This window comes from Panthera pardus, unplaced genomic scaffold (assembly GCF_024362965.1).
Source record: "Panthera pardus isolate Hobbes unplaced genomic scaffold, ASM2436296v1 HiC_scaffold_17, whole genome shotgun sequence".
In the NCBI taxonomy this organism is placed as follows: domain Eukaryota; kingdom Metazoa; phylum Chordata; class Mammalia; order Carnivora; family Felidae; genus Panthera; species Panthera pardus.
Window position 1 is genome coordinate 53,058,389 of NW_026526732.1, and position 21,527 is coordinate 53,079,915.

Below are 21,527 nucleotides of genomic sequence, written 5' to 3' on the forward strand. Positions count from 1 at the left end.
GTCAGTCAAAGGCTTACAAACTCAAGTTTGTTCCTTCTCCAGTACTCTCTAGCCTGTTCTACCATTCCTCCCCCTTTTTTGGTGAGTTCCAACTTACCTGTCACCTCCTCTTTGAATTTCTCCCTGAGGCCCTGGGCTACAGTTAAACACTCCCTCTTGTGCGTCCTCACAGAACATTTCGCATAACTCTAGCAGGTTATCTTTAAAATCTTTGAAGTTACTTTTTTGTTCACAGAGCTTTCCCCCACTAGACTGAATTTACTGCCAGAGTCCATGACTTACTCACCTTCGTAACCCTGGCACATGGTGAAATGTCTGGTACTAAGTAAGCACTAAATAAGTAGTAGTTAAATAATGCATGAAGAAATAAGTGAGCGAAGGAGTGGTCTGATACAAATGTTCTTTCAATTCCCTTTCATCTGTCTGTTCTATGATCATATTTGTTGAATATCACTATTACTTGGCACTAAGCTCTGTACCTTATGGGAAAGAGTAAGGAGGAAACAAGCTTACCCTACAGGATGTTTTGCTCCCCCATTGGAGGCTGCATAACCGTGTAATACCCCCCACCTTTTTTTTTTTTAAAGGAAATGTGGTCGCTGACTGCACAGGTATGCTAACCCTCCATCTACTTGAGTGAACTCTAGGCAAGGTGAGTTAAGAATAATTGAGAAACTGGATAAGGCATGAAAAGGAAGTATGGGAGCAGCTCTGCTCTTATCATTTAATATCATTCTACATGCATTGTTTTTTTCTCTGTAAGAGAAATACAGAAGGACAGATTTATCCAAGGCACTGGGGTATCAATGTTGTGTGTGGGGGGTGGGGGGGGTGGGGGGGTGTTTCTTATTCCTTCTGCTCCATTGGGTAAAATATTTGAAGCCAGGACAGCTCAAGATCAAGTTTACTTATTTGTTTGCTCATTTTAGATGCTGGCTTATGTAAAAGGGTGTGACTGATGAAAATCTCTGGGATCTCCAGGGGAAAACAAAACTATATAGATTGAAAAAGCAGTGAAATAGCCCATAAACAGAGAACTTCTTCTGGGTTCAAATACAAAGATACTGTTATTCTTGGAGTGTTAGCTCTTTCTTCTGCCCTTCTGAACCAAAAGACCAAGGTCAAATGCAGTAAAGAAAGCAATTCCCATACCAAATGTAACATGTCTCTTCCTTCTTCCCTGGGAGGCATAGGGTGCGTGGGGGCGGGGGGGTGGGGTGCTGCTGGGAGTAAAAAGCTCTAAAGGAATTTACACACCTGGGGTCAGCCTTGAGGCCCTCCTTGGAGTCTCTCAACCCTTTCTTTTCTCGTGGTTGCCCCACAATGAAAAAGGTGTCCCTGATAACAGGGAAATCTTCCAGCAGGGCTCTCAGGCTATTGCAGTACGCCATGATCTGACCCCGAAGACCATAGTGAGACATACGGCAGTTCAGTCTGAAAAGTCAGAAGAGATGATATCCAGAAGGTGAACCAAAGTTTTTGTGTCATTCCTAGAAAGATCTACTTCCTTGAAAGACCTTTCAAAGAGAATAGAGGACCTCATCCAGAAGAAAGTTCTATCTGGGTCAGGTTGCTATTGCCTGAAGGCAGAGGCATGGACCTCTTCAAAGCACCTCCTAGCATTCGCTTCTGATGCTCTTCTGTGTGTCAGAGGATAGTTTGGTTTGGTTTTACCCAAGAGAATTGTGTGTTTATTTAAAAACCAGGGGCGCCTGCGTGGCTCAGTCGGTTAAGCATCCGACTTCGGCTCGGGTCATGATCTCACGGTTGGTGAGTTCAGGCCCCGCGTCGGGCCCTGTGCTGACAGCTCAGAGCCTGGAGCCTGTTTCGGATTCTGTGTCTCCCTCTCTCTGACCCTCCCCCGTTCATGCTCTGTCTCTCTCTGTCTCAAAAATAAATAAACGTTAAAAAAAAATTAAAAAAAAAAAAACAAAAAACCAGCCACCTGATTCATTGTCTGGATTTCTGTGTAACACTGCAGTTTATTGACTTCACAGTCAGAGAAATCAGCATATGTTGTTCATATATACTATACTTACTTCTGACAATATTCAACTATAACGTCTCTCTTGACTTTACCAATTTCATCCTGCGATAAAAGAGAATGACAGTTCTTCTATTAGAAGGTTGGCTATAAAAACTCTCCATTCTAGTACATGTATACATACTTATAGCAAACTTAAGGCAGGAAAAGCCCATGCGGTTGAGATATTCTTTCTGAAGGCCAACTTGCTGTGAGCCTCTGTGGTTCTCTCTCCTTCTTGTAGACCTTGCTGAGTATGCCAAGAATGCAAGACCCTGACTAGTCTTTACCTGGGCCATTTCTCAGGGTTCTGTTTGTAAAGAGCAACCTCAAGGGATAAGGGAATGTCTCCCTCCAGGAAAAATAGTAAGCTTGCCATTTAAAAAGAGGTGGATTCCTCAAGTTCAGTGTCATGAACCCAATGAGTTATGACAACTCAAGCTCAGTGTCATGAACCCATTGGTTGTGACAAAAACCCAGTGCATGAATCTAGGCTCCTCCATGTTGCCCCCTTGGGACTTGGGAGGCAGAGGGAACTGATAGAAACATGAAGCTCATGTCACCTGCTCTGCTGTGAGTCATAAAGTTCTTTGTCCCTGATCTAGGAGTCTTGTGTCTTCTAATCTGACAGGCATTGGATAATCCTGAAGAGCAGTTAATGAGATATAACATTTTTCACTTGGTCAATATTTTTTGAATATTGTAGTAAAAAAGACAATTGAATATCTCAATTACTTATTAAAAGGAGTCCTTTGCCTCCATTATTACTCAGCAGTAATCTAGAAGTCTGGCCTCCCTTACATCCCATTTGTAGAACTGGATTAGGGAAATTTAAGCCTTTCCTTTTCAGTCACAGATAGGGAAAAAGCTTAGAGTTGTAGACTTGTGATTTCTCTCCCAATAACTATATATTAGTCTAATGACTTCCTCCTCAAAAAAAATTAATGAGCAATGAAATGATATTCACAAAATTAAGCAATACTTTTAACTGATTAAAGGCTTAAATTTTATAATATTTTCCAATAGATTATGCTAGCATAAAACCCTTAAATAAAAACATGCATTAACATCTGGAAAACCAGATAACACATAAATTCGATAGTAAGAGCCCTTGCTCACCTGTCTAAACCCCTGAACACCTGTGGGTTATTCAGGAATGGGCTAATGTTCCAGAGCAGGTGTTGAAACTAGTTGTGTTTAGAAAGTGACAAAATAAAATGTGGTCTTGGAAAAGTGTACGTATTTTTAAAAGTAGACTGCAATTACCTTGAATTACTTCCTCTCTATTTCTTATTGAATTCCCTTTTTATAGTTCTTTATATTTTCAATAGTCCTATCTAAATAGGCTGAAAGCAACAGATTACAAGTTAAGAATTTTTATTTGCTCAAATGTAAAACACAATGAGAGCTTTATACTCATTTAATGTGTCCTTCTCACTAAACTCACATGGTTCTTCATTCTGTCAGCCATCGTTTGTTTCCTGAGGAGGAAGGCGTTCAGCATCATGTCCCGCAGCCCCACCTTTTCTAGTTGAATAGACACAAAAGCCTCTGGTGCCCTGACAAGTGAACAGAGACATCTGAGCCCAAGGCAGCAAGTAAGTGGACATATTATAAAAAGACAACTCAACAGCTTGCTGGAGGACAGGTATACCTGGGGATGATACTGGGCCTTGCAACAGAAGAGCTGGTAGCTCTGTCTCCATGCTGTTCATCTTCTTCAAATGTTTACAGTTATAGCCACTGGGGATGCTGATGTGTCCCCACCCTCCTTGGGGCTCCCATGTGCCTGAAGCATGTGTCAGCAATCCCTCCTCTGTTCCAAACTTCATTGCCTGGCTCGGTGTTTGTACTACCCAGGTCCCTTTGTGCCCTCCTGGCCTCTACTGCAGGGGTCCCTAGACTGAAGAGGACTCTCAAGGGTCCTCTTGGCTAGACATATTGGTCTTAAATGTTCCATCCACATGTTAGGACTGTGAACTCTATTCGAACTCTGGCCACGTGTCAGATTAATGGCATCTTGGGTAATAGAGCAGTTTTGCTTACTATTTTTTCCATTTAAAATCTTCCAGAATTAAACTATCATTGGAAATAGTCAGAATATTTATTATAAAATACAAATATCTCTCTCTGTCTTAGTGAAAAGAGGTCAAGACATAATAGGACTTCCCTGATTTACAGCCATCTCTCTGTAGAGGCTGTGCCTTTCTGATAATGCAGCACCATATCATTCTAAGCAATAGTAAAACCCTTGAATAGTAAGGTTAGTTCTGTGTTTTTCAGTTTAAGATAAACACGGAAAGTTTGGAGAGGCTGAGATCCTTGTGTTCTGTCTATATTTGAAAAATATAGAGAGAGGGAAGACAAAGAGAAAGGAGGAAAAAGGAGAAAAGAGGAGAAAAGGGGTTGAAGTAAGGAACCATTGATAACTGTCTTTCATAAACTGTATATTGGAAGAAGTTGAGCCTACTTAGTGTTCATACAAGGTCTTCATCACAAGGTCTTAAAAATTAAACACGTGCTAGTCACTTTGGGAACTTAGGCGTCCTTCAACACCATAATACTATGTTATTAATTGATTTAAAAGAGAACACTTTTGTTATTTTAAACAAATCCCTAGTGAAGTACCTTTTGGTAGCCTGGAATCTTTCCGAAGGATGAGTGAAGGTGTCTGGAACTTTAGGAGTTGGGGCTAACCGCAAGTTTTCTATGCCATTCACAATTCCGGAATTTCTTTTTCTGGCTGGACCCATTCCACCATGATTTCTCAGATCTGAACTTGTTTCCTAAAATGTTTTAAACCGAAGAGAATGGAATCATTAAGTTTGTTGGATTTGTAAGCTCTGTAGTACTGGCTGTGAAATTATCTCACAGCCGCAACTGACCCCAAACACATGTAAATGCTTGAGTATGTGGGGTGGGGACGGGTTGGAGTAGAAGGGAGAGAAGAGAAGGGAAACTGAGGGGAGAAGAAGAGAGAGTAAGAGAAGGAAGGGAAGAGAGATTTTGTACAATCTAAGGGTGAGGGAGTAAGTGTAACTATTTTCCAGAATAAAGTGCAGTTGTCTAAATTGCCCTGAAAAAAGTTCTTCATTCTACAAGTTAGCTAGTTGGAGTGCTCTGTGTAGAGTGGCCTGTTAAGAAATACTGCTGATGGATTTCATGGCTGCAAGGTCTGAAAAACTGAGGCAGGGTACTCATTGTGGTTCAGCATAAGCAAATGGAGGTGGGTTATATATGCTGTCATGCACAATGTAATGATAAAGGGCAGGGGAAGGGAGGGTGTGGAAGAAAAACTTTTCTGTGGTATTTTGTTGTGGCAACATAGGTGGACTGATGCAGGAGCAGTAAATGTAAACACACACTGCTTCTATACGTCTATCACCCTCTCAGTCCTTAACTCTGGACAGTCTTGCTTTCAAGCAAGTCTTGCTTTCAGCCCCATTAGAACTTCTCTCTCAGTTGGCAATGAGCTTTTGAGGATGTCAAATGACCTCATCTTCATCCCTGCTCTTCTGGCTCTTCCCTCTACATTTAACTCTATCAACTTTCAACTTGTTATTTTTTCCCCTCTTCTTTTAAAAACAATAGTTTCATTGACATATAACCGACATTTAATAAACAGCACATATTTGAAGTGTACAATTAGAAAGTTTTAGCCTATGTATACAACTATGAAACCAACTCTGCAATCAAAATAATGACCATCCCTCCCATCCAGCCCTCTTCCTCAAGCAACCACTGCTCTCTGCTTTCTGCAACTATAGATTAGAATGCATTTCCTAAATTTTATGTAAATGGAGTCATGCAGTATGTACTCTTTTTTTGTATGGCTTCACCCATATTGTTGCGTATCTCAATAATTCATTTGTGTGTATTGCTGAGTAGTATTCCATTGTATGGATGTACCACAATTTGTTCATCTATTCACCTGATGAGGGACATTTGGGTTATTTCCAGTTCTTGGCTATTTTAAATAAACATCTGTGTATGTTTTTGTATGAACATGGGTTTCCATTTCTCTTGAGTAAATACCTAGGAGTAGAATGGCTGGATCATATGGTAAGTGTATGTTTAACTTTTTAAGAAACTGTCAAACTGTCTTTAAAAGTGATTGACCATTTTACATTTCCCTCAGCAGTGTATGTGAATTCCATACCTTTCACATCCCTGCCAACATTCAAAACAGCCTGTCTTTTAAATTTTAACCATTCTCATGGGTGTGTAGTAGTTTCTCATTGAGGCTTTAATTTGCATTTTTCTAATAACTAATGGTGATGAGCACTTTTTTTCTGTGCTTATTTACCATCTGTACATCTTATTTGGTGACTCATTTCTTCTTGAAACATTCCCCTCTTTTGGCTTTGGTAGAAATGCACAATTTTGTTTCCTCCCTGTCTCTCTGTCTTTTTCCTTCCCTCCTCCCTTCCCTCATTTCCTCTTGTTCCTTTTCATTGTCTCCATCATTATTCCTTCTTATTATACCATCAGCTGTCTTTCTGTCCCACACTTATAGGAAAGCATATAAGCAGACACACACATACACACACACATATTTCTCTATATATTCATATATTACTATATATTCATATATAAATATATCTATATACCTATAATGATACCGATATTGATATAGATATCCCTAATGTCTTTACACCCATGCCCCGTGCCCTATCCAGTGACTTTCAACATTTGCTTCTTGAATAGATCTTAAGGAGTGACTCATAATCCTCTCAATCTCCATTTCAACAAGAATAACTCCACTTATATTTGTTTTATATACTGGTATTCTTTATAAGATTAAAATAATTGAATAGAGAATTCCTATGTCAACTATGTATGAAAACCACCAGTGATGGTCAAGCTGGGCTCCTCATTTTTATCTAGTACCCATCTGCCCTCTCGTTTCCATGCCTGTGTTATCTGAAGCTGTTCTCTCTGCCTGTCAAAAAGCTCATCCTTTGGGTTTTCCCAAATGTCCCCTCTCTAGGCTGCCCTTCCTGGTTCCCCAGATGTGACCTCTCTTTTCTTTAAATTTCTTCTATAGCTTGTTGAACCTCTTTTATACCTTGAGCTTAAACCCCTTGTGAGTCTGTCAGCCTTATATACACTGGTCTAGAAGTTCCTTAAAAGCATGAATTGTTCCTCAGTATTATCTGATGAACCTAACTTACAGGATGTACTGAATTAAGATTTTGGGGGTTGAATTTTTAAAAATCAATATAACTCACTCTATCCTTATTTCCTACTTCAGTATTTAATTTTATGGAGGATTATTATCTAGCAGTAGAAGCAAGGAATGAGTATTCTTGCCATACTCATAAATTTGTACTCTCCTATTAACATGAAGAGTAGAAATAGATAGAAGTTGACAAATGTGATAATGGATAAATATGGTATATTTAGGGCAGCTATATAGAATCTATAAGACTTAAAGAATGCTTAAGGACATTTGGAAAGTTGATTTCCTGAAACTATATTTAACTTTACTGGTGAATATACATACACATGAGAACTATACTATTGTTTAAAAAAAATTGGGTAAAAATCCCTATGAACTGATTTGGAGTGATTCCCAGGATATATTGTTAAGTGAAAAAACAAAATCCAAAAGAGTATATATGTAAATAAAATCCCAAACACCTTAATGATAAAATCATTCAACAAATTAGGAATAGAGGGAAATGCCCCAACCTTATAAAAGGCATCTATGGAAAAACCATAACTAACATCATAATTAATGGTAAGAGATTGAAAGCTTTCTCCCTAAGATCAGGAATAAGATAATAATACCCACTCTTGCCATTTCTATTCAGCCTTGTACTGGAAGTTCTACCTAGGGCAATTAGTCAAGCAAATGAAATAAAAGACATCCAGATTAGAAAGGAAAAGGTAAAATTATTTCTATTTGCAAATGACATAATCTTGTGTATAAAAAATCCTAAGTAATACATAAACACAAGTAAACTATTAAAACTAATAAACTAGTTTAGTAAGCTTGCAGGATACAAGGTCAATATTCAAAACTCAATTGTATTTCTATACATTAGCAATAAATACTCTGAAAATGAAATTAAGAAAACAAGTCCAGCAATATAATAAAAAGAATGAGAGATATTTTGAAATTAATTTAACAAAAGAAGTACAGAACTTATACACTAAAAACAACAAAATACTGTTGAAAAAAATTAACAAAAAAACCCTAAACAAATAGAAAGACATCCATGTTCATGGATCAGAAGACTTAATATTGTTAAGATGGCAATAGTATCCAACCAAACTGATCTACAGATTCAATGCACTCCCTGTCAAAATCTCAAATGGTGCTCTGTGTGTGTGTGTGTGTGTGTGTGTGTGTGTGTGTACAGAAACTGACAAGCTGATCCTAAAATCCATATGAAAATTCAAGGGACTCAAAATAGCCAAAGTGATCTTGAAAAAGAACAAAGTTAGAGAACTCATACTTCTCAATTTCAAAAATTAACACAACTCTACAGTAACCAAAACAACAGTGGCACTAACATAAAAATAGACATATAGTATAATGGAATAGAATTCAGGGTCCAGAAATACACTGTTATGTTTCAAGCCAATTCATTTTTGACAAAGGTGTCAAGACAATTCAATGGGGGAAAGATCAGTTTTTTCAACAAATGGTGCTGGGACAGCACACCACATGCAAAAGAATGAAGTTAGACCCTTTCCTCATACGGCATACAAAAATCAACCATAAATGGTTACATGCAAGAGCTAAATGCAAGAGCTAAAACTACAAAACACTCAAGAAAACAGAGGAGTATGTTTCAGATTCTGTGTCTCCCTCTCTCTGACCCTCCCCCATTCATGCTCTGTCTCTCTCTGTCTCAAAAATAAATAAACGTTAAAAAAAATTAAAAAAAAAAAAAAAAAGGGGCGCCTGGGTGGCTCAGTTGGTTGAGCGCCGACTTCGGCTCGGGTCACGATCTCGCGGTCTGTGAGTTCGAGCCCCGCATCGGGCCCTTGTGCTGACAGCTCAGAGCCCGGAGCCTGTTTCAGATTCTGTGTCTCCCTCTCTCTGACCCTCCCCCATTCATGCTCTGTCTCTCTCTGTCTCAAAAATAAATAAACGTTAAAAAAAATTAAAAAAAAAAAAAGAAAACAAAGGAGTAGATCTTTGTGACTTTGGATTAAGCAGTGGTTTCCTAAATCTGATACCAAAAGAATGAGTGGCAAAAGAAAGAATAGGTGAATTGGATTCATCGAAATGAACAGCTTCTGTTTCAAAGGATACCATCAAGAAAGTGAGATGACCCTCAGAATGGGAGAAAATATTTGCAAATCATATACCTGACGAGGGACTTGTATTCAGAATATATAAATAACTCTCACAACTCAATAATAAAAAGACAAATTCCATTTGACATAAAGGGCAGGGAATTTGAGTAGAAATTTCTCTTATGTGCCAATATGCACATGAAAAGATGTTCAGTGTCATTACTAATTAGAGAAATGCACATCAAAACCACAACAAGATACCATGTCACTCCTAATAGGGTGGCAAAAATAAAAAAGAGACAATAACAAGTGCTAGTAAAACTCCAAACGTATGTCCTTGCAAAAACCTGCACATGGATGTTCATAGCAGCATTATTGATAATAGCCAAAAAGTAAAAACAACCCAGTGTCTGTCAACTGAAGAATGAATAAACAAAATGTGGTATATCCATATACTGAAGTATTCATCAGTAAAAAGGAATGAAGTATTGATACACGCTACAACATGGATGAAACTTGAAAACATGCTAAGTGAAAAAATCCAGATATAGAAGTCCATACGTTGAATGATTCCATTTATATGAAGTGTCCAGAAAAGGCAAATCTATAAGCCAGAAAGTAGATTACTGTTTGTTAGGGGCTGAGGTAACAGGGGGGCATGGGCACTGACTGCTAATGGGTATAGGATTTCCTTTGAAAATGATGAAAATGTTCTGGAATTAGATAGTGGTGATGGTTGCATGATCTTGTGAATTACATACTTTAAAGGAGTAAATTTTATGTTATGCGAATTATATCTCAAAAACAACCTACGAAATCTGGGGAGGGGGGAAAGGGGGTATGCATTGTTTGTTACCTTTTGTAGAAAAAGAAGGGACAAATGTCTCTGTTGACTTTTACAAAAAGAAATGCAGGAAGAATAAAACAGAAAACAAATAAAATCATATCTCTACAAAGGGTAGGGGTAGAAGTACAATATTTTCTGTTGGATGATTCTAACTAGTCAATGTTACAGAGTTACATACAAAGAGAAAAACTGTTAGCAAATCACGAGAAATTAAGAGACCCTGTAAAGATTTGGTCATGTGTTGACTCACATTAGGAAAAAAAGGAAAGAAGGGAAAGAGGGAAGGAGAGAAGATAAAAAGATAGACAAGAAGGGGAAGAAGGAAGAAAGAGAAGGAGGGAAGGGGAGAAGGGGAGGAAGAAAAGAAGGGAAGAGAGAAGGGGACAGGCTAAAGGATAGAAGGAATGGAAGGGGTATCCTAGCATTAGCTGGCATATAGTAGCATGCCTCAGGTTTCTCTATCTTACAAGCTGACCTTCACATCAGCAGAACAGCCCCATCGGGAAGTGTGATAGAAGGATGCCTGTTGGACAGCCACCATCAAAGCATTTTTCTGAGCAGCTTGGCATGCAAGGGTCACTTGCATGTTTTCCACTCCTGAATGGAATAAGAGCTAAAGGAAGAAAATGTGAAATATTAGGAATTTCTGTCATAAAGCAAGAGGTGAAGTTGAGGGTTTGAGATCAACACTTATTTAACATGTAAACATATGAATCCAACTGACGGATGTGCTGAGATCCTTGTTCCTCAGACATGGGACTGAACCTCTCTCTAAGCACCATTTCATCCCATGAAGGCAGCCTGCAGGCCTGATTTGCTCTATAGCTGGACACCATCAGGTTTCGGGTCAGAAAAGGATGAGTAGGTTCTGATGAACTAGCAAACATGTGCTCAGTGGCAAACTTTTAAAACTGCCAAAATTAGATTAATGTTTAAAACACACACATGCAAATACAAACCTATACATACTCACACAGAAGCAAAGAAATCCATCTAAATGGAAGGGGGAAAAACAGCACCAAGTTCAAGAAGATCAAATAAAATCTCCAATAACATGTACATATTTTAAAAATTTGGTACAAAGATGGTTCACTACATGTGCTTCTTTAAGATAGCTAGCAGTGGTTATTGCATGGGATGTTGCAGTCTCTATGGTTTAAACCAGGCCAATGTGCACATCAAATAAGGTAAGGCTAGAAGCTTTTCTTACACAGGGGAGCTGAACTTATATAAATTAAATATTATTTTCTTTAAAGAAATACATGAGCAAATTGTTTAACTTTAGTTTCTTTAAAAACAATAATTTACCTTAAGGATGGCTTCCTTCGTATAAAAGCTAAACTTGCCAACCTGGTTATCATCCACCTCAGAGATGGCTAACACAAGAGTAGTAGGAGAATATCTGCAAGAAGAAACATGACATTGTCTTGATGTACCATGTTTTAGTGAAGAGATGCCCATTCTGATGGGACCGCATGGCATGTGATCAGTTCTAGGTGATCCAAGTGCAGATGTTATACAAGACTTGATATTTCTGCCCAAAGACCGAAGGGCTCAGAGGTCTTTTCAGTCCTTACTGGACTTGATCTCCTTTCAGTTTCATTGTGGTGACCACCTACTCCAAACTCTTTTCTGTTGATCCCCATTCCACTGTTTTATCCTGTTTCTGTTCTTACCTTCGACCTCATGTCCTCAGCCTCTTCACTGACTTGAACCCTTTCCTCCACTCCCTAAAGGCTTTCCAGTTCTTGCTCTCTTCCATTGCCCCAACAATCATCTAAATGTTCTTTGCAACCATGTTTATGCCTTGGGATATGGTCCTTTGTCCATACCTATGACGCTTTGTTGAGTAATTTAATACCTATGAATCTTAGTTTCTTCATCTGTAAATGGAGGTATCACCTATCTCATAGGGTTATGGCAAATATTAAGTGGGATAATATGAACAAATGTGCTTTTTAAAATGTAAGTCACTATGCTCATGTTTGATATATGTTGTTATAACAGCACTCCAAAGTGGCAACTCTAAGAAGTTAACATACATAAAATAAATGCAAACTCAAGAGACAAGATCCTTGGGTGCGTAAACCTTCCCCTGCTAATTCAGAAGGCTCCTCAGATCTTGCAAGATCTTTGGGTCATTGTTGCGAGAACCAGTCACAGCTTGGCCAGGCCACAGATCATTTGGGCACTTTCTGGTGATTGGTTGATTCCACTTGAACAAAAATATGCCCTATTTTACATCAGTGTAAAATACCAGCTCCTGCAGGAGGTCCGTAAAGACCCAGAGAATAACTTGGCTCAAGGTTGGAGATCCAGCCTCACCTGAGGCCTGCTCACACTTCCTGCCTTCAGTTTCTGTGAGACATTTCTACATACTTATGACAAATTGTTTTTGTTTAGCTAGCATGACAGGATAGAGCAAGAAATATTTTGCCTCCAGGGGACATTTGGCAATGTCTGGAGACATTTTTGGTTGTTATAAAAGGGGAGAAGGGGTACTACTGGCATCTGGTAGGTCAGGGATGCTGATAAACTACCTCTGATACACAGGACAGCCCCCTACAAGAGTTATCCAGCCTCGAGTTTCAATAATGCCAAGGTTGAGAAATTCTGGGATACCATATTCTGTCATCCTAACCCAGCCCAAGGTCTCTTTGGAGAAGAGGAGACCTTTAACATATCAACACGTCAAAGTTAAATTTGACAAGTGATCCACACTAGCAAAACAAAGGTGACTTTTCCTCCTTGGAATCAACTTTGCTTTCCTGGGGGTGGGGCCAGTACCATGAATCTCCAGGGATAGAAAGAAAGGACCCTCAGGGGAAGGGCAGACTAGAAAAGAAGGAGAAAAGAGGGAGACAGACGTTTCTCCTCAGCACATATCAAAGGCTGATCCTGCATGGAAGAAAAAGATTCCTCTCCCCGACTTATAGACTCATGATCTGTTACTAGTAAGAGTGTTCTCTTTCTGGCAATGGGCTGAACATATGGGGCATGAAGAAGTTTCAAGGGTTTGAGTACACTTCTGTTGCTGGTCAACAAAAGAATCTGACTGAGATACTGCCATACATGTTAGATTTGTACATTGTGTTAGAGTTTCAAGGAAAAAGCTGTTCAAAAAATTTAACTGACTTCTTCCTGGTCCCAGGGAAAGTGAGAGAAGGGATCTGGACTTCTGATCCATGGTTCTTGCCCCATGAGACAAACTCTCACACCCCTTTCTACCTAGAAGCAACACAGTCAACCTGTGCTGCTAAGTCTGTGATCTTATCTCATTTGAGCTCCCTGATCAGATTCTTCCATTACTTGCTGTTTTTAAATTCAATTATCCCCCTTCATTGAGTTCTTCCCCTGCCTTATTAAAAAAGGAAAGAAAGAAAAAGGAAAAAAGAATGGCATCATAGTAGATAGAATATAAGAGGGGGGATTTAGAAATACAATTGCATTTGTGAGTCCAGTGGTGGTAGAAATTATTTTTCACTGGCCATTCATTCTACCATTACATTATTTTTACTTGGACCTTCTCAAGGCTCACCTGTCCACTCGATCACTGTCCTCCAGCAGAGAGGTGATAAAAACAGGAGGTGGATGGTCCACTTTGTCCTTGTGTGATGCAAATTCAAAATGAACAGGCCTCAGATACAAATGGTACTCTTCAAAACCCATCTCCCATGCCAGTTCCTTATAGAGACTAAAGGGGGGAGGATAAAGAGCCAAGAGCATTTGCTATTATTTTCCACTAGAAGGAAAGTACGTGGTAAGAAAACCCACAAAATCTGAATAAGCACAAAAGCAAAAGTCAAAACAATAGTAAGCCAAGTCCGGAATGAAGTCAATGAGTCACAAAGGTCTTGTGTCTACTCTACACTATGACAGTTAAAAATAGCAGTTAAAGTAGGAGGAGATGTGCTTGGACACTTCCTCAACTCTCATTTCCTGCTGGCTTCTATCCTCAGAGCCCTCATGAGGTCACCAATACTGCTTTCAATACAAGGTTCACTATTTTCTCTCAGAACACTTCACAGCTGGTCTTTGTCCTCTCCTCAAGGAACATCTTTGTTCCTTTGGATCCAGGATCTCCATGCTCCCACCTCATGACCACTGTCTCTCAGTCTGCACTGGCTTCTCTTCCTCTTCATTTTCAAATTCTAGTATTTCCTGGGGTTCCAAACCCGGTCCTCTTCTCCTCTTCTCTGTCCCCTTCTTGGGGAGTTTGTCTTCCAACCACATGGCCTAATGATAGCCCCCTAGTATAAGAGCCTATGACTGTACCTCTGTCCTATCCCAACTCTGAGCTCTACTCCCACATTTACATGGCTTGCAGCAAGGCTCCATTCAGATGCACCTCTGGCATTTCAGCCTTAAGAGTCTAGAATGTCTTCCACTCCTCTCTCACCCACATCCTCACACATTTCTCCATTTTCAGAAATTGGTGCATTAAGGCTGAACTCAAATGGCACCTACATTAATTTGCTAGGTTGATGTACCAAAGTACTATAGACAGAAATTTGTCTCTCAGTTCTGGAGGTTGGAAGTCTGAGATCAAGGTATTAGCAGGGTTGGTTCCTTCTGGGGGCCATGAGGGAAGGATCTGTTCCAGGCCTTTCTCCTTAGTTTATAGATGGCCACATTCTGCTTGTGTCTTCACATCATCTTCCTTCTCTGTGTGTGTCTGTGTCCAAGTCTTCTCCTCTTATAAGAAATACCAGTCATATTGGATGAGGGCCCACTCTAATAATTTCATTTTAACTTGACTCCCTCTGTAAAGACCCTACCTCCAAATGAGGTCACAATCTGATGTATTGGGACTGAGGACTTGAACATATGAACCTGCCAGAGGACACAGTTTGTTCCTCAATAGTGCCTCTGTTATGAAGCTTTCCTTGACCCACTTACAAAGAATGAAACACTCCATTTTTTGAGTTCCCATAGTATTTTGGTTATATGACTAAAATAGCATATTAAACTATAGTAGAAGTAACTTTTAAATTGTGAGATCCCTGAGATCAAGGATCAAAGATTATGAGGAGGTACTATCATAAAGGTTAATAAATATCTTGACTCATGGTTCGAATTCTGTTTCTACTATGTTCTAGGTATGTGATCTTAGGTCAATAGCTTACCTTTCTGAGCCTCCACTTCCTTGCTGGTAAAATATTAGTAAGCTACTTATTAAGAATATTCTGTAAATTAAATGAATGAGTACACATAAAGTCCCCAGCACAGACCCTGGCCATAGCAGGCCCTTGGTAATGGTTTGTGGTAGATGATTTCACTCTTCAGGTATATAGGGACTCTCGTGGGGGACTAGAACACAAGGGAACTCATACATGTTTGCAACAAACCCTTTAATTCCATATTTTTCCTGCTTATGGAACATGTCCACTTGGATGTCTTTGCATCACTTCACACTCATACCTAAAACCTAACTCATTTATCTCTCTCTCTTTCCACCCCTGCCCCCAACCTGCTTAACCTTCCAAACCTCTGTAAGGCCTGGATACTGTCACTAACTCATCCCTCTCCTTTCTCTAATCCCTCTATTGCTTCTGCTCTGCTATTCAGCTTCATCATAGTTAAGAGCAAATCCAGTAAATATTTGTTGAGTGTAAGTCAGGCCTCATACCAGGTGATGGGACACCATGGAAACCGACATGGACAGTGCTTTTGCAATCAGGAGCTTACACTAGCAGGAAAACTGATAAACCAGTATTAAGCATCTAACTGAAAGGCAATGTGCTGAATAGAGAGGAAGCCCAGGTCCTAGGAGGAGGGCCTAGCCTAGCTGAGTGGTCAGAGAGACAGGAGGGGGAGGCCTGGGTGGAGAATGAAAAAGTGGGGAAGGGGGTCATTTCAGCCATTTAGAAAGCTTGCTTTGACTGCTCTGGGGCACAGAGGGAGCAAGGCTTGTAGGCAGGGACACCTATGGTCTGTTCTCCCCCATCTGGATCCTCAGTCCCCCTACTGACCGAGCTAAGTGTACACTCTCCAGACTCATTTCTATCAGCCGGTGGCGGAGGGTCACGAGTTCCAGAAGTTTGGAAAATGTCTCCAGGAGCAGCATGTGAGAATCTTGGCTTTGGTTCTGTCCTTCGTCTGCTGCAGACTTGAGTGCAAGTAGACCTATCTCCTCCATGAGAAAGGGATCTCCCATTACTTTAGCTGAAAACAGCTGAAAGAAAATACTTTTTAAAGTATAAAAAAAGAAATTTCACATATTAAGAAAAAACACTCTCAGTGGCACAGACTCTGAATCCAGATTTCCTGGACTCAAGTCCTTGCTCTGCCACTTAGAAGCTACAAAATTTTGCTATTTCTTGGTTTCCTCATCTGTAAAGGATGGATAAGAATAATAACAATACCTAAGAGTAACAAGTAGACAATAATTACCTAAATAGGTTATTGAGAGAGTTCATTGAGTTAATATATACAAAAGTGCCTGGTACATAGTATTTGCTGTTATCATTATTATAAATATTTTAAGCCAAAATAAAGAATAGAAGTAGGAATCTGATCTTTTCCAAGTATTTTAGAAGCCAATAATAAGAATAATTTCCTATAAACTCTTCTAAGTGCAATTTCAAAATTTCAAAGTGTTTTCGTGTACATGAACTCAAGATCCCCATGAAGTAGAGGAGTCACAGATACCATCATTTCCATTTCATTAGTGAGAAATCTGAAGCAACACTGAAACTTTCCAAGGTCACACAGCAGTACCAAGAATGAACTTACACTTCCTAATTCCAGTCCAGTAGTTTTATAGTATGCTAAACTGCCTTTACATGTTCCGGGCAATTTTTGAAATAACCTCCTTGCTCTTTACAGCCCTCCTGCCATGGGGGGCTCCTCTGCTCTGACATCGTTGCTACACCCTCGTATACCATTCCCAGCAAGGACCCAGTTTGGGGACCCCCAAATCTGCCTTTCCTGGCTTGGCTCCTTTATCTACCTTTTCTGCCTTATCTCCCTTATCTGCCTTTGCTATCACAGATTCCCTTATCTGTCCACTGATCCACCAAAGGCCTTTTCTACTTGAAGATGCAATTTCTAGATTCTTGAAGTCTTCCAAAGTGATAAAAATTTATTAAACTAATTCCTATTAGAAACTAATTTCTAAGGACATGTCTCCCCCATTTTTTGGCCTAATACAAAAGATTAATCTGAGTATTTACCATTTCTAGATCCAAATTTGAACACATTTCAAAAGTAAGAATAATTAAAACTGCATATGGCATCAATGGGAAATTAGGGAGGTATCTCAAATACTCACTGTGAGTTATAAGAGAATTTAAAATACATTAAAAAAATCTGGTAACATAATACAATGTGAAAAGAATCTGCAGTAAATGGTAGTAGATACATGACTGGTAATTTTGGGGAAAATTCAAATTTTTTAAATATTTATTTATTTTTGAGAGACAGAGCGAGCAAGCAGGGGAGGGGCAGAGAGAGAGGGAGACATAGACTCTGAAGCAGGCTCCGGGTTCTGAGCTGTCAGCACAGAGCCCAAAGCAGGGCTTGAACTCACGAATCACAAGATCATGACCTGAGCCGAAGTTGGATGCTTGACTGACTGAGCCACCCAAGTGCCCCAGGAAAAATTCAATTTTGAGCCATCTTCATACCCATCTCTCTCTCTTTCTCTCTCCCTCCAGGTGGAATACTAAAGAACTTAAATATTTTTAAAATAAAATAAAGACTTAAGAAATTAGAATAAAGTAAGACAAATATAAAACATGTGGAAGATGATTTGCTTTCTGGACTTAGGAAGATAAAAGAAATCACAAAGGAAAAGATCAACAGATTTAACTCTATGAAAATAAAACAGAAAAAGATAAATTGGGAGAAATATTTGCAGAAAATATCATGGACAAAGGGTTAAAATTTTTATTGAAGAGAGCTCATGGAAGTGAATACGAATGACATTAGGATTCTAAGAGATAAATAAAAGGAAAGACAGAAGATTCACAAAAAAATACAACTTGTAACAAGACATTTGGAAGGATATTTAGTCTCAACAAATACCAAGGAAATGCAAATGAACAAGTCAATGCCACCTGTTTTATACATATATATAAAGCATATGTCTGTATATATGCTTTATATATAAATATATGCATATACATATATATTATTTATATATATATATATATATATATACACACACACACACACACACACACACACACACACAGACATATGCTTATACCTAATACTGTACAGTGTGGCAGAATTAGTACTCTTACAAATTGTTGGTGGCATTATAATTTGTCCCAACTCTTTTGAGAAGCAATCTGCCAACTTGCATCCAAAGACTTAAATTTTGTTTCAGTAATTCCACTCCTAAGAATCTATCAAAGGAACTGATTTAAAATATAGAAAAATCTGTAAGTATGGAAACATACATTATAACAATTTTAATACCAATGAAAAATTAGAAATTACTTGAATGTCCAACAATAAGGAAAGAGGTGGAAAAGTTATGATCATCCTTTAAGGGAATTATAACCATAAAGGTGAGTATAAAGACTAGTTAGCAAAATGGAAAAACATATAATACAATGTTAACTGAGAAAAACAGTGTATTAAGTGTACGAAAAGCAGTGTATGAAGGATGTGATTATAACTATGTAAAATACGCATGTGAAGAATGCTTGAATTCAGAAAAGTATTGTGAATGCATTTGAGTGATTATATTTAGGGTAATTTTTTTCATTTGCTTTTTTCATTTGCTGAAATTCTGTATTACATTATTTGGATCGATTTAAAATGAATTAAAATAAAATAAAATTTTAGTTTAGGAGGGAATAGGAGGTCAAGGCAGATGCATGGAAGAGAGATTTTTGGTAGCTGAAAGTTCCTTCATCATACACCATGTACCCACACAGAGTAAGGTCAGATTGGAAATATAGGCTCCACTGTGCTGGCCTTAACAGAAAAAGAAGAGAATTAAAATCTAACTACAAATACTATGTAAATCATTAGGCCATAGTTTGAACCATAGAGTTCTAAGCTGAAAGGGGCTTTAGAGACCATCAGGCTCACTTCCATCTCCCTCCCCTCAAATACACAAACATAAGGTTACAAAATAGGAAAAAGAAGCTCAGGGAGGCTCAAAGACTTTCTCAGAGTCACACAGCAAGTTAATGGCAGGGCGGAACTTGAGTCCAGGTCCCTGTCTCCTCACTCAGCCACTCTCTCTCTCATACCAGATCTCAGGTCAGGACAAAAAGAGGGAATTTCAGGAAGAGCTTTAGTGCAAATAAAATACATAGCTTTTAAATTAAAAATGTGTATTGTTGAAATATAAATAAGCCAGAAAACATCTCCCACATACGTATGTATATCTCCCTTCTAACTGTAGCAGTATTTTGATAAAATAGAAACTTTGACCGAAAATGAAAAAACCATTACATAAAAATGTTGGCAAAGCCCAGCACTATGATCTGTCTCTGGCCAAATAGGGGAGGAATAGAGCCAAACAGAAAAACAAAGTTAAGTAGTAACATCTGCCTGGAAACATTCCCTTGGACAAGGAGCTCCCCCATCTCCCCTTTCGGAGAACCTACATCTTTGTGGAGACGTGGGCTGTACCAGGACTCAGGCTGGGCCGGTGTGAGCCACATATCCAGGGCCAGCCGCAGCACGCGTCTCTCCAGCAAGGTGAGGCTGCTGGCTGATGTGGGTCTGCAGGTGTGACGGGCCTCCTGGAGAAGGTGATCAAGAGATCGGGGGATGAGCGATGCCAGGCCCAGGGAAGGGTGGAACTCCAGCAGATACGTGTTTTTCAAAGACGGGCTTGAAAAGAGGATGGATCAATGGCAATTTTACACAGTGAAGAACTTGATCTGTTTCAAAAGACATTTGAATTTTACATTTTTTAAGACCAATAAAACAGCTGTTTTAATCCAGGACATTATAAAAAATTGGAAGCTTAAAGGGGCCTCAGAGGCCATCCAGGGAAGCCACCAGATTATGCAACATGCTCTTTGCTTTAATGTGAACCCTTTTAAAATTGGGAGCCATAAGAATTTATTCTAAAAGCCCAATCTGATTCTTAAACTGTATACGGGAAACCTATAAACATTCCAGTAATCAACATTTAGTCAAATATCTGAAAACAAAATAACTTATCAGTGACTAAATATTAAATAAATAATTTCCATAATTGCTTTCTATTTTTCTACCTGAGTCTTTATCCTTTTCCCTGAAAATGTTAATGAACAAAGACACATTTTAAATTCTGTACACAACTGCTAGAATCATTCACGTTTGCCATAAGAATGTTCTATTTTATAAATGGATGAAGCCAGAAATAACAAAGTGCTTGTCTGTGGGTATTCCTTTGAAAATAGAGGATACAGCACAAGTCAAGGGCCTTTCTATACCTACATAGAACTAAAGAACATAAATACTTCTTAAATCTATACAAGTGGGATTCCTCTTAGTTCCAGATCTTAAAAATTACAACGCTAGGGCTGGAAAGGAATTTCATCAAACAAATAACATTTGCTTTTGAGACTGTTCTGACAGGTCTTGGTATCCATACAGTCCTAGCATGTTCCGCCAAGAACCATTTCCTCAACAGTAGATTCTTGCCATAGCGAGCCGCACACAGACAGCTGATGTCTCAATCTTATGACAGAGAAGAAATCAGTCCTTAGAAAGGTCTGTGGAGAAAATGCAGTCTTGTGCCTGGAACTCCCAGGGCTCTTTCTCAAGGGATAAGGTTAGAATCTAAGCTACAAGGGACACCAGGGTGGCTCAGTCGGTTAAGTGTCTGACTTCAGCTCAGGTCATGATCTCACGGTTCATGAATTCGAGCCCCGCATCGGGCTGACAGTTCAGAGCCTGGAGCTTGCTTCAGATTTTGTGTCTCCCTCTCTCTGCCCCTCCCCTACTCATGATCTGTGCCTCTCCCTCTCTCAAAAAAGGAATAAACAATGAAAAAAAAAAGAATCTAAGCTACGAAATCCCATGGCATCCTGCTACTCCCCAAGAAGATACCATAGCCCGTTGTGGCCATATCCTAGTGAAAGTGCGCCTGTACTGCTGACCTGTGCGCTTGATGGGAGCACAGGGCCATGCCTCTATTGTTCACTACTGTGTCCTCACCTCCTTGCGCAGCGCCTGGTACTTGTAGGTGGCTCAGCAGATATTTGTGACATGTTGAAAGGAGCTGGATGATTTCTCCACCCATTTGAAGGCAATAGAGATTGTGATCATGGGCCATACAGACCAACTTGGGGCTTGCCACCCACTTCCTGATTCCCTTACCACTCTCAAAGGCAAGGAAGGAATGGCGGGGAGGGGGTGGCTCAAGCTGCATACATGTCATGGGGGTATACCTTCTCTGAGTGATCTTAGGAAATTTAGTTTGCTCCTTAAAGGGGTAGAGGA

The 21,527-nt window shown here is 39.3% G+C and overlaps 1 protein-coding gene across 5 annotated transcripts in view; it reads right to left on the minus strand.

Moving 5' to 3' along the window:
• The window catches only part of CCDC162P (uncharacterized), a 176,946-nt gene that overhangs the window by 78,334 nt on the left and 77,085 nt on the right, over positions 1–21,527 (minus strand). For all 5 annotated transcript variants that reach the window (XM_053904591.1, XM_053904590.1, XM_053904589.1 and 2 more), the window contains 9 exons: positions 19,697–19,925; positions 16,097–16,299; positions 13,663–13,818; positions 11,433–11,526; positions 10,600–10,737; positions 4,652–4,809; positions 3,471–3,582; positions 2,040–2,089; positions 1,258–1,434 (listed from right to left, as the gene is read on the minus strand). In XM_053904591.1, the coding sequence (XP_053760566.1) occupies positions 1,258–1,434; positions 2,040–2,089; positions 3,471–3,582; positions 4,652–4,809; positions 10,600–10,737; positions 11,433–11,526; positions 13,663–13,818; positions 16,097–16,299; positions 19,697–19,925 (1,317 nt within the window). The remainder of the gene's footprint in view (positions 1–1,257; positions 1,435–2,039; positions 2,090–3,470; positions 3,583–4,651; positions 4,810–10,599; positions 10,738–11,432; positions 11,527–13,662; positions 13,819–16,096; positions 16,300–19,696; positions 19,926–21,527) is intronic.